Source organism: Protopterus annectens, chromosome 2.part2, assembly GCF_019279795.1.
Source record: "Protopterus annectens isolate FY-2018-M chromosome 2.part2, PAN1.0, whole genome shotgun sequence".
Lineage (NCBI taxonomy): Eukaryota > Metazoa > Chordata > Ceratodontiformes > Protopteridae > Protopterus > Protopterus annectens.
The window spans coordinates 214,593,274-214,606,842 of record NC_056730.1 but is presented as its reverse complement, the minus strand read 5'-3'; the positions used below and the strand labels follow the sequence as shown (position 1 = coordinate 214,606,842).

General features: G+C 38.4%; 1 protein-coding gene across 1 annotated transcript in view; it reads left to right on the top strand.

Moving 5' to 3' along the window:
- LOC122795599 (plasma kallikrein-like) overlaps positions 1–13,569 on the top strand; it is a 675,844-nt gene that overhangs the window by 139,786 nt on the left and 522,489 nt on the right. Inside the window, exon 2 of the mRNA XM_044063862.1 lies at positions 9,015–9,174. Coding sequence (XP_043919797.1) covers positions 9,015–9,174 — 160 coding nt within the window. The remainder of the gene's footprint in view (positions 1–9,014; positions 9,175–13,569) is intronic.

Genomic DNA, 13,569 nt, shown 5'->3' with positions numbered 1-13,569 from the left:
GGATAAGTGTCTCTAGTAGGTCTAGGTTACGTGATTCTAGGGACATGGAGGTTGCTAGGATATGCAATGGGACTTTGACTGTGGTGATTTGCATGTGAATAAATTCCAGGGCATTGTCCTGTTTTACCAACATAGCATTATACTTGTTAGTAATGCAGATTGATACTCCTCCTTTTGTCCCTGTCTGTGCAGTGGATGGTCTAAATGTGTGGAAGTAACTGAAGCCATGCAGTGCTGGAGTACTTTCTGCTGATTTAAAGCTGTATCCGTAAGAGTACAGATGTCTGTATTCTCCATAGGAGGAGAGCTTGTATGGTATGGCGCTTCTTGTTTGGGTTCCTTGCATTGAGCAGTAACACCTTTTGGTTTCTTAGGGTTTTATTTGCTATGCTGATGGGTTTGTCCATTTGTCATTGCCTAAAAAGGCTCTAGGGGAGTGGTAACCAATATTTGGAAGCCTAGGGTAAACAAGGACAGACCATGCTTTGCAAAATAATGTGGTTTGTTACCCATGTCCTCCCATGCTGACAGATATTACATCTCCCTGGAAAGACATCAGAAAGTGAGCCAATTATTGACATCAGTCATCTTTTGTTAATATTGTGGCTTCATCCATGGTGAAGGTAGAATATTGCTCAAAGTAAGGCACACCTGCTTGAGACACATATTCAGAGAGATTGACTATGTCTGACTTCATATAGTCCAGGGATGTATGTCTCAGATCTTTAACTCCCACATGGATTTTGATAGAATCATACTGGTACCAGTGGTGTAGTGACTTGCATCCAAGCATAACATGGAGAATACTGGCTCCAGAAAAGTGACTAACTGTTATCTTCTCCTTGTCCAATCTGGTGAGTGGGACACCTGTGTGTCATATAATGGAGTCCCCTATTACAAGAGTCCTGAGTAATGAGTATGGTTGCCTTATGGGCTTTGCACCTGGGACTCCGCTGAGTGTATGGGTATGTGTGGTGTTTGGGGTTGCTTTTGGTGAGAGCTTTAGAGATTACTGAAGATAGGTTTTACTGTTTATAGGCTTAGCAGGTCTTTGAGGTTTAGGAAGATTACTTTTTAGTCTGAAAATAAAGTAAAGAAGTAGAGGTTTCTACCTCCCCAATCCAGGAAAACCAATGTCATTTATGTGCAATACTTCTTTAAGTTATATTCTCAGAATTTCATTTTTTTTAATAAAGTGCCATATTCCTACAGGAGATCAGGTACCACTGTAATGTTAGCACTAAACACACCAACACAGTCAAGTGCAGGAAACAGTGCCAGTCTAAGGTACCATATACCCACAGGGGACACATACTACAATGATGTGAGCTCCAGATACATAACAGTACGAGCCATGGCTGCAAGTATGGAGTGGACAATGCATATCTAATTATGCAATTTACCTGTGACATGTATCCAAGGCCTTCATTTCCAGATACAGACACAGAAACAAGTGCAAGTCAGCACATTTTATGTTGTCTACTGTAGGGGACCATGGAATGCAATACTACAAGCCAGTATATGCAGTGACTGGGAGGGCAGCAGAAAAACACAAGGAACATTTTCTGGTCACCAGCATAACAAGCAGTGAGTCTAAAGTAAAGAGAAGGTAGGACTGCACAAGCAGGTAGAGGGCATGTGCAAAGGAATAGTGGACAATGTCAGCGGGCACACAGGTCATTGTGATGGCAAGCATTTCTCCTGGTACTCTTTATGTAAAATTTGATCACATGTCAAGGGTGATGGTTAAGACAGAGTATACATGGCAGCGTTTCTGACAGCCACTGTTCAGGGACATCTGCCGCAGTAACATGGTGGCCTGAGACTTCAATAGCAACTATTTTATCCACTGATACTGGGGGTAGGGGGGTGCATCCTGTCAACCACATGTCATGTTAAAGCAACCACTAGTTCAGACTTAGGTATCTGCAACATCTGACCATCATCCACAGTAGCCAGGGATATAGCTGATGTACTGAAATGCCAAGCAACCTTACTTTATCATCACATGAGAATAGGAGTCTATATTAAAAGACCGATGAGGTGTTTCAGCAAACACCTTGGTCGACACGTAATGAGCAAATGCACTAAAGTGTGAACGCTCAAAACAGCTATTTCTTTCCCTGGGAAAGAAATTGCTTGGCCATCCCCGTGTGTTTGCCCCTTTTCTCACTGTAGTGTGATCGATCTCGGTGTTGGTATATTTAGTTAGGGGGATGTGGGGGGCATAACCCCACATGTTGTTATGTTTTAAAGTGTGTGTGTGTGTGTGTGTGTGTGTGTGTGTGTGTGTGTGTGTGTGTGTGTGTGTGTGTGTGTGCTAGCAGTTTCTTTCAAAGGGAAAGAAACCACTGTTTTGAACATTCGCGCTTTAGTGCGTTCTCTCATTATGTGTTGACCAAGAGGTGTTTGCTGAAACACCTCTTCGGTCTTTTAATATAGACCCGAGAATAGGTATAAAAACAGAACAGAGAGAGTTTGATAACTATAAATTTGCAGTACACACACACACACATACACACTCACACACACACACACACACACACACACACACACACACACACACACACACACACACACACACACACACACACACACACACACACACACACACACACACACACACACACACACACACACACACACACACACACACACAATACCTCTCAGCTTGGAATCATCAAAAAACTGGACAAAGGTCCATGAAAAGTAAGTGCAACTGGCCAAAAATCTGGACACTGATTAACTTTAAATTTGCATGCATAATTATGTAATCCTGCCCAATCAAATGGAATTGTGGGATACTAGCATTCAAACGCAAACTAAAAAACAGACAAAATATTAAATAACACAAAAGATAACCATAACATTAGTGTTTTGAAGTGTCATACTTATAGAGAGGGTTTTTTAATCTTCCAGTAGTGATAATACAGTACTAATTGCTCATGTTGAAAGTGTACTTTCCTCTGCCTATTCTTTTAACTGCACACATGTGCTACTAGTACCTAGTTCAAATGACTGTGGGACCTATGCTTCCTTACTTCCTATGAGTTATGCTTCCTTACCTCCTATCAACGCTATAGCTGGTTTAACACATCTCATTATTAAATGCAGTGTTTGTGAGGACTTTTTACATACGTGCACACAGACAATTTTGCCACAGCTGTGAACAAAGCTACAAGACTGAGGCTCCAGACTGTGTTCAAAATACAAAAAGCTCCCTTTTACATGTAATTCATCTTAAGGAAATAGAAGTGCAGTGTAGCCCATAAACAATCTGCAAACGAAATTACAAGACTATGGTTCCAGAGCAAACTAAAGAAATACAAACATAACTGTTTTGGCTAAAACATGGACAAAAAGCAGAGAAGTACAAAAAAGTATCTCCACACAGGTCACTCACTATACGTGCAACTTAAAATATTTATGCAGAATTCAAATAAAAATGTTTTTTTTTTCTTTTGGATGAAAAGTGTGTATTTCAGACTTTGCGGCTTTCCACATCTCTCAGAGTCTTGAGCAAAAAATGTGCAATATTTAATATGCAAATAAATGAGAAGACCATGATTATCTTAATAATCAAATGCACAACCGTTTTATGCAAGATGCAACCTATGCAATTTATATGACAGTCACACATTCTAGGTTTAGCACTTCTAGAATCCGAATCTCTCTTCTATAATGCAATCAGAGCTTTTCAGGGGAATAGAGTAAATGTGAGTGACAAGTCACGGACAACTGAGAGGAACACTGGTACAAGTCTCTTAATCTTAGAACAATAAAAATCATAGCACCACTGCCGTTTAAAATCGTAGCAAAAGGTCAGAAAAAAGGTGCACTTTATTGTTTTTCACAAAAAAAGCATTCTATCTATTGGGCTATCGTCAGTTAGAGATGGTAAAATCTATAAATACTATTTTATTTATGAAGAAAAATCAGTGAATCTAAAATGATGCCACTCTTAAGTTTGGTAGCAGTGGAGATATGTAAAACAGAAGCAGGCAGTATATTCAGGCTTACCACACTACGCTTCTAACCTTCACCATCAATATTCCAATTTATAAGCCAGGTCGGCTTGCAGACTTCAAATGCAACTCTAGAATTAAAGTCTACTGGAACTTTAGAAGAACCTATCTCATCATACTGTAACACATAGCTGGTTGGTGAGGACATCATCATTCATACAAACTCTCAAAGAATCTACTTTGCACCCAGAATGAATACAATACTACTTATAAAACTGGTAATGTTCACAGACCTAAGCTAAACAGGTCCAATGCTAAAAGCCTGCACTTTTGCTCAGTTCTAAAGACTTAAACCCTGCCTGTGATATAAATAGAACCTGCTGGAGAGATAGGTATGTATCTCAGAGACCACCCCATCTATGGGACAGGCTCCCCATCCATGTGAAGCAGAGTTCCTCCCAAACCAATTCAAGTTCAACTTGGGCAATTAGATGAAAAAACAAAGATTCATCTCTGGCTTGACACCTATGTCTCAATGGACTCAGGTAACCTGTAAATGGTTAATCTCCCAGGCCCATGCTTATACTTATCAAGGGTATCAGAATTTTTCAGAGATTTGGGATGCATGGCTAGGCTTAAAAAGGCCCTTGTGGTCATTAGCCCAGTAAACACCTATGAACTTATGTGATGTCTTTAAGGACAACCTATTCTCCATAAAATATGGGCTGCAGATAATCACCAGGGTTTATGCTACTGAAGTATTCCCCACAGAACACTCCATGCCCATCCATTTTATTTCTGAAAAAAACGGTACGCCTACTGTCACACCATTTTTTTCACATGGATCATACAGTTTATGTTAGAAGTACATAAACTGTTGCCATCTGAAAGGGAAAATGGGTGGGGTTTGAGAGATGGTCTATTATATTTAAGTGACGTTTAACATCGGAACCCCTGTCCTTTGCATTAATTCTCATTTGTGTGCCTTGAGTAGTCAAATAAGAACAAAGACAATAAGCTAATTTTGTAAATATTGCATTTTGTCAGTCCATCTTACTCTGTATGAAGTGTGATACATCTGTTGTGTTTACCCCAGAGCTAAAGCTGAACTTGGTTTAGTGGTTTTGGTCCCCCTTGCCTGGATAACAAGTCAATAGTAAATATTTTTTGCACTAAATTGAAAAGGGTGGTAGAACTCTATTATCTTTCTTGTAGGGATGAGTATGCTTGTTGAGGTGTGGCACACAGTCTTCTGGAAGAAAGCAGGTTAGTCACCATTCCCCTTCCCAAAAGTTCTGTGTAAGCTGAAGAATGTTTTTTGATAGTTTGCCATTCATTTTCTTACTGACATGCATGGGATGGGATGAGACCCAAGGTGATTAAAATCACATCTCTCTGCTATCCCTGGTTTTGGATAAAAAACTTTGTTCTTTTTTCCTCCTAAAACCGGCAAAGAAAAGGTGGTGTATTAAATACTTAGTTAATAATGACAATTCTTACAGTTACAGAGTGCAATGATCAGACACACTATACATATGTCAAGGGCAGCAAAACAAAATTGGAATTGGTAGGGGCCACTAGCAAATTCAGGGCACCTTATTATTTTGCCCCCGAAAAACAGGAAATACTGAGGAATTCATTACAGTTGAGAGGTATGACACATGCACACGCACATGTTCATGCACCTGACAAAAAGTACTATATGTTGCAAGCATTTATCAAACTTGCAGTTTTATGTGCCATGCATGATATTTCTTATATAAATATCTGCAAATTGTCATCATGTATAGCAGCATTAGTAAAAGATCTGAAGTGTTCACAGTGAAAAAGTTGTAATAATTATTAAACCAGTGCAGGCTGTACATCCCCTAACTTAGGCAATCCTAATTTGTGCAAAGGAACATAAAATGGTCTGGCACACAAGCAGCAGGTAACAACCCTAATTAGGTGACACTAAACATATTTCCCACATCCTGCACACAAGCAGCAGGCAGCAACCCTAATTAGGTAACACTAAACATATTTCCCACATCCTGCACACAAGTAGCAGGTAGAAACCCTAATTAGTTAATACTAAACACGTATTACAGCCTGAGTGAAAGGCACAGAGTCAGGGGGCTAGGACTTTAAATAGCTAATCCTATGTCTTTAGCTGTAGCACATGTACCACACCATATGCATTATAAACCACTAGGTTACATGATTACATTTGAAATGTATTCCAATCAATTCACCATAAAACAGTTTTATTAATATGCTTAAAATTAGGCTGCAAAGCCTATAATGTGTTTCACCTACATTTCTTCCCACAACACCCAGATTTGTTTGTACAAAGTGTACAAGGTGTGTGTCACAATCGTGTTACAAGTGCATGTCATGTATGCTTGGTCATATATGTTATCCCAGTATTCACTTGTTCATATATGTGCTCTATCACTGCTTCATGTGTATTGAATTGTAAGTAAAATGTAGTTCACTGTTTATGATCATTTGCACAAATTAGGATTGCCTAATTTAGATGTACAGCCTGCACTGATGTAATTAACACAACTTTTTCACTGTGAACACTTCAGATCTTTTACTAATGCTGCTATAAATTATCCACTTGTTCTTGTTTAGTACTGAATTGTATTAAAATGGTAGTGAATTGTAATGAAAGTGTGATGTAAGCCATTATACAATGAAACTACATCAGCATTCAAAAACATATATTCTGACTAGAGACACCTATCAGGAAGATAATTAGAAATCAAAATTGCTCACAGAAGTCTGGTACAAAAACAAGAAATTATCTTATCTAGTAAATGTCAAATTACAATTTTATATACTTCATGAAACATTTAAAAAGAAAAAAAAATAAAGAAAACAAACAAAAAAGCAAATTTCTCACATAGAGGAAAAGAAACAGCACACTGTTTCAAATCCCCCAGAATGCATCTGAAACACTGGCACACTGATAAATTAAAATGTAAATAAAAATAGAAAATAAATGCAAATTTTTCAGGAATGAAGGTTAACTAAGTATAGCACCAATAATTAGAAATCAATCAATACATCCATTTAGAAATAACTCAATACATCCATTTAGAAATCACTCAATACTTCCATTTTGTTCTTGAGGCAGTCAGTTTTCTTGGTATAGATGAAGGGCTGAAGGTATAAGGCTTTTTGTTTTTTGAGATGTCATTTACTGTGATCACCACATGTATATATAATGTGGATATATAATAAAGTATGTTTAAATGTAGTGTCTATTAAGTGTTTTTTACATTTACACACTAGCTGATTGTTATGTCATTTTGTGTATAAAGTACTGTTTCAATTAACTTCTGAATGCATCACTTCATTGGTTACACTGCAGCATTTCTTCTTGTACTGTTGTAAATGTTATTTTTCTATTTTGATTGTTGTGATTGTTGTGATGGCAATTGAATGTACTAGTAGTTCCCCTAGTCTCCCGAATGTTCTGGTGACTACTAAATGTATTTTTTTTTCATTGCACATACTGCAGCATCTTCATCTGAATGATTCTGGGAACTATTTTGCAGTCCCAAATGTCTCAATGACAACTGACTTTGTGCCATTGTATTGCATTGTTGTTTGCCATTTTGGCTCAGGATGTGATTGAAAAGGGTGATGACCAGTTCACTTTCCAAGTTATCAAACATTAAATAAATAAATAAAGTAAATGTTGAACATCCCTAATGGCACAGCAACAATATGGAATCATTATGACACTCAAAGAGACATACGCACACACACTCTCTCTCTCTCTCTATATATATATATATATATATATATATACATTTCAGGATATATATATATATATATATATATATATATATATATATATATATATATATATATAATATGTGTGTGTGTGTGTGTGTGTGTGTGTTTGTGTGTGTGTATAAACTGTGTGTATGGGTATAATGCTATCTGTCTAATGTAAACCTTATTGAATGCCATTTTATTGCTCATGTTACTGTTTGTTGAGTGCAAGAAGAATCAATATTCAGTATTTTCCTTGCTTTGATTGGTTTTGTTGCTTCCAGATGTAGAATTTCAATGTAAGACAAGTTCAACTTAGTTTTTAGATTTAATGTCTGTCAATGATATGTATGTGCAATGGTCCTCTGGTCTGTTATTTCCCTGTAATGTTCACAATACCAGACATTATTGCTTGCTTATATCGTATAAAATGGACACTTGACTGACACACAGTATTTTCCATATTGCAATTATTTATTTGCAGTTCAATAGCTCTGCTTGGATTGTGCTTTATCTGTTGTGTGTTCTCCATTCTCTTTCTTTTTATACTTGCACGTGTATCTCAGATGATTTGACCACTTGTGATAATAAATCCTCCACCATGAGCATTATAGCAGAACAATAAAAGCAGAAAGAGAGTAAATAGTTTCTTTGCAATGGACAGTATCTCTTTTAGTAACAAGTAAATATTTCTGTACATTGGTAAACAGTGATAAATAAGCAACAGCAGTACACATATACACAACCATCCATTGCCAAGAAGGAATCCTATACATTCTGGCTAATAACTTGTACTCCTTACTACTCAAGAGGTTCTACAAAAAAATCACATAATTCTGTGATAGCTACTAATAACACCTTATCTGGACTGGGCAGTGGCTTTATGAGATAAGTACCAGGTACCGAACTTCTTATTTTTGGCAGGGATTATTTCAGATGCTGTGCAGTGCACATGATTTTTAGTTCTGAGTAATGACCTTACTCCTCTCCTTGCTTGTATTTTAAAGCTGTTTATTAGTTATATTATTTATATTTTGCTAGAAGGTCAGGTTGCACATTAGGGACATTTTCAGATAATGGTCCAAACCACATCTGCAGTACAATTACATACATTAGTATACATGAGAGAACATAAACAGAAAAATAAACTAGTACATTCATAGTGTGATAAACATTGGCTCCTGTAATGAGTATTTACCTCTAGGTAAGCATGCCTTCTGTTGCAGAAAAGTAAAGATGATTTTTAATATTTATAATTTCTTATGTTTTCTTTTGCAGGCTGCAGTCAGGGTTTGCTACATAATTTTAATTTCCCAGGACACGATTTCCTTCAGATTTTGTCACCTGATGCAGGATACTGTCAGCTACTTTGTACCTACCATCCGAAATGCCAGGCCTTCACCTTTGTTACGAAAGAATGGGATGCAGATAACAGAAAGTAAGTTGAACACAAGAAAAATACAGCAGATCAAATGATGTCAGTCATGTTTTCATGTTGAAATTATTTACTATAATAATGCATTTTCAGGTGGACCCTAATTTCCATTGTGTACCGGATCACACAAGTATCACCATACGATACACTGCTATGACATTTTTCTTGGACTAAGTTCAATTGTTCATTCATTTATTCAAGCACTTATTCTCTGATTCCAGCATTATCAAGTTCAGGGTCACAGTTTCATAGATTCATAGGTGTGTATTAAACTAACAACCACTAGGGCCTTTTTAAGCCTAGCCATGCATCTCAAAAATCTGACTTCTGGTACCCTTGGTAAGCATAAGTAGGGGTTTGGCAGATGAACCATTTACCCATCAATACTGTTGGTCTTAACTATTTTTGTAATAATGCCAATATATTTTTTAGTCTGTAAAAATACTGATATGTATATATCATGTGTTTGCATTTCTGCTTTGTCTCTCTAACGTTCTTGTGTAACTGATTTTGACATTATTTTTTACTCAAATGTTTGATTCTCTGTAAACTGTTTGTGGGTTTTTTGGATCTTTTCTCCTCGGGTCTCCCCTGAAAGTGGGCCACAAGCCCAGCTGGACCAACCCGGTTAACAAATGTCAATAGATAAATAAATAAATAAATAAATAAATAACATTTATAAGCAAAGGCATAGGAGATGAACCATTTACAGGATGCCTGTGTTCATGATATAGGTGCCAAACCAGGGATGAATTTCCTGTTCCCTATCCAATTGTCTAAGTTGCACTTAAATTGAGTTAAGGAGGAACATCGCTTCACATCGATAGGGAGCCTGTTCCTGAGAAGGGGTAGTCTCTGAATACATACCTGTCTCTCCACCAGGTCCTATTTGTATCACAGGCCAGGTTTATGTCTTTAGAATGGGTATCTCTGGTGCTGTTTGTTTTGCGGATATGCGGGAGGTCCATCAGGTTGAAATCCGACCATGCTTTGTTTGCAAGACATAGATATCTGCTCAATAGCCTGTAGGACACAGAATACAGGGATAAGGCTTTGAGGCAGTCTGCATAAGACATGTTACATATGTCCTGTATTCTTTTAGTGAGTAACATGTTTGGATGTTCCAGTTGTTGGATGCACCTGGTTGGATACATACCAAAGGGGGCATTGTGCTTGTGATGCCCCAACACTGGCCCAGTATTGAAGAAGCCTCAATCCTCACCACTGGCAACAGTGGGGATGTACACACTTGGAGGATAACAAGTACACACACAATAAAGTGCAATTTCCCCTAAGAGCACACAGAGACCACAGTCAGTCTGGGGCTGGTTTCTCCCTTTCTCTATATCCCCAGTAAGACTCCCCACTGGCAGAGCTATGGTGCTGAGTCCTTAGCCAGCGTTCCAAGCCATGTCCTCCAGTACTTTCTCTATCCAACCAGTGCTTCATGACCCTGCCCAAGTAGCTGACACACACACTCTTGGAGATTTGATTTACACACATACATATCTGGGAAAGGCTGGCACAGGTTTACTAGCTATGCCCCCTTCTGCCCAGACTATAAGGTAGTTATCACTGCCACCAGAACCCATTATCAGCTACTTTAAGCCCTTAACAAAGGGTGTCGAACCCTACTGTGTAATGTTACTATTAATCCAAATGGTAGTCTGACTAAGAATAAGGCTATTAGGAGTGGCCTGCGCAGTGGTACAAAATAAATATGCAAGTACTCTAAGAGCTTCAATATATCTCACAAATATCAGCCACAAAGATAAGTTTAAATATATTTAATAATAAGTAATAAAAGAACAAGACAATACTAAATATGTATTCACAGTGATTTCAGAGTTCAAAATCACAGGAAATATTTAAAACATTGCAGGACAGTCTCAAATAAATACAGAAGACATCTAAACTAATCTTTACTACATTCCTTACTGACTCTAAAATAAATTACTGTACCCAGGTTAACTTACAGCAAGGCAAGACAGATGTGGTGAGTGGATGTTTCCAGCTGATTCTGCCAGGTCAAAGACAAAATACAAAATGCACTGTCACTCTCTCTCAGAGAGTTCCTAAATTAATATCAAATATAACAGTTGGGGTAGCTAGCAGCATGACATCACTTTGTGTCATCTGAATTTAGTTCCAAAGCTAAACCCCCATTTTTAGAAACTACCAGCATTTAACATCTCTCTGTCAAAACACATAAACAAGGGCTCTTCTTAAAATTTTGCAGCTGCTAGAAGACATAAAACAATAAAACACTTACAACACATTGCAGAAGGCTCCCTAGTTTTAGACATTCTATCTCTTTGTTGCATTAAAACTAACTTTTATGGCGCAGTTATAAAACAATTTAATTTCATCTATATTCTTGAAGTTTTGCATGTTAACCATCTATGTTCTAGTTTCTACTGTTTAAACATATATATTTACACAGGTAGAATAGTTTATATATATTTCTTCTCATTCCCAGTAGGGTACACTGTGCATATATCTTTAAGCTCAGTACTGTACAAACCCTTTTCACACACACTTCTGTACCAGCAGTTTGATATACACATAACATACAGTTCTAATACATTTGTAACACAAGTATACGAATCATGTTGATATTCACAAATGACACAACCATTTACAAAATTCTAAGCAGCTGTACTGGCAGTATCTCCCTCTGTCACATTTCTATATACATCATATTAATATTCACAAATGACATAGAATTATTTGCAAAATCCCAGACAGCTAGGCTGACAATATTTCCTTTCATGACAGTACCCAGTAACAGGTCAGATGAATGTTGAAGTCAGTGGAAAAAATGACCTACTTGGACTTAGATGCCATGACTTAGTTTACAAGTTGCACACCATGGAATGATTTCCTCACTATTATAGACATGTGATGATCAAAGGCTAGATTACTGTTGATTTATAGGTTCATAGGTTGGTACTAGGCTATCGACCCTAGGGCCTATACAAGCCTAGCCATAACAATTCCCTGGCTATTTCTTCCCACACTATTTAATTCCCTGGACCCCTGTCTAGCAGAGTGACTGACGTGATCCCCAGGGTGAATTTCCTTTCTCCCATCCAATTGTCAAGGTTCCTTTTAAAGAGGGCCAAAGAGGCGCTCTGCTTGACATGTATAGGCAGTCTATTCCAGAGTCTGGGGAGTCTCTGGGTCAGGAACCTATCCCTCCAGCATGTTTTGTTTATTGTGATGACAAGGTTTAGATCCCTGGAGCATGTGGCTCTGAGGGATGGGGATTACTTTAAGTGTAGCATGTCCAACAGCTCTAGGTTTGACATGGCCTTGCATGTTAGGCAGAGATCGCCTCTGAGTAGATGATATGCAACAGAGTATAGCTGGAGTTTTTTAAGGCGGTCAGCATAGTGCATCTGCTTTAGGCCTATGATTCTTTAAGTGAGGTATTTATGCTGCCTTTCCAGTTGTTACAGATGTCTTGAGTGGTACACACTAAATGGGGTGCTGTATTCTATAATGGGTCTAATGAGGGATGAGTACAGTGGGACAATGACCTTCTTTTTTCTGGATGAAAAACCCTTAGTGATGAAGTGTGCCATATAGAAGGATTTCCTGACTGTTATGGCAATGTGGTTATCGAAGGTGAGACCACAGTCCACCTGTGTCCCTAAGTCTCTTATCACACTTTCTGTGTTTAGTGTACTGCCACCTATGTGGTAATTCACGGGTGCATGGTTTTCCCAAAGGGGATAGCTATACATTTCTTGGCATTGAGCTTGAGCCCATGGCTATGGCACTAAGCATCTGTTTCTGTAAGATCCTTTTGTAGAGTATCCACATCATTTGGGGATTCAATAACGGCTCCCAGTTTGCAGTCATCTGCAAACTTTCTTAGCCAGAGTCCCTTAGTGTTGGCTTGTACTTCAGAGAAGTAGATGCCAAACAAGAGCTGTCCCAGGACTGAATCCTGAGGTACTCCACTTGTCACTTGTCTGAAGCTGCATTTGGAGTCGGCTACTTTTACAGTGTGGGTTCTGTCAGTAAGCCAGTTGGCAACCCATCGAGTGACGTAGGGATTAATGCCCAGCTTAGTAAGTCTATCTATGATTCCAGAGTGGGGGATGGTGTCAAAGGCTTTGGAGAGGTTCAGATAGGCTGTGTGGACTGCCTTACCCTCGTCCACGGCTCTGGGGACTGATTTGAAGAAGCCAATAAGGTTCAGGAGACAAGATCGGCCCTTCATGAACCCAAACTGGGTGGGATCCAGTGTTTGAAGGTTGCCAATGTCTTTGTTTATAAGTTCCATGATAATGCATTCCATGGCCTTGCAGATCAGGCTCGTCAGACTGATGGAGCGGTAGTTCCCGGGATCCAAGGTGGATCCCCCCTTGTGGAGTGGGATAACTGTAG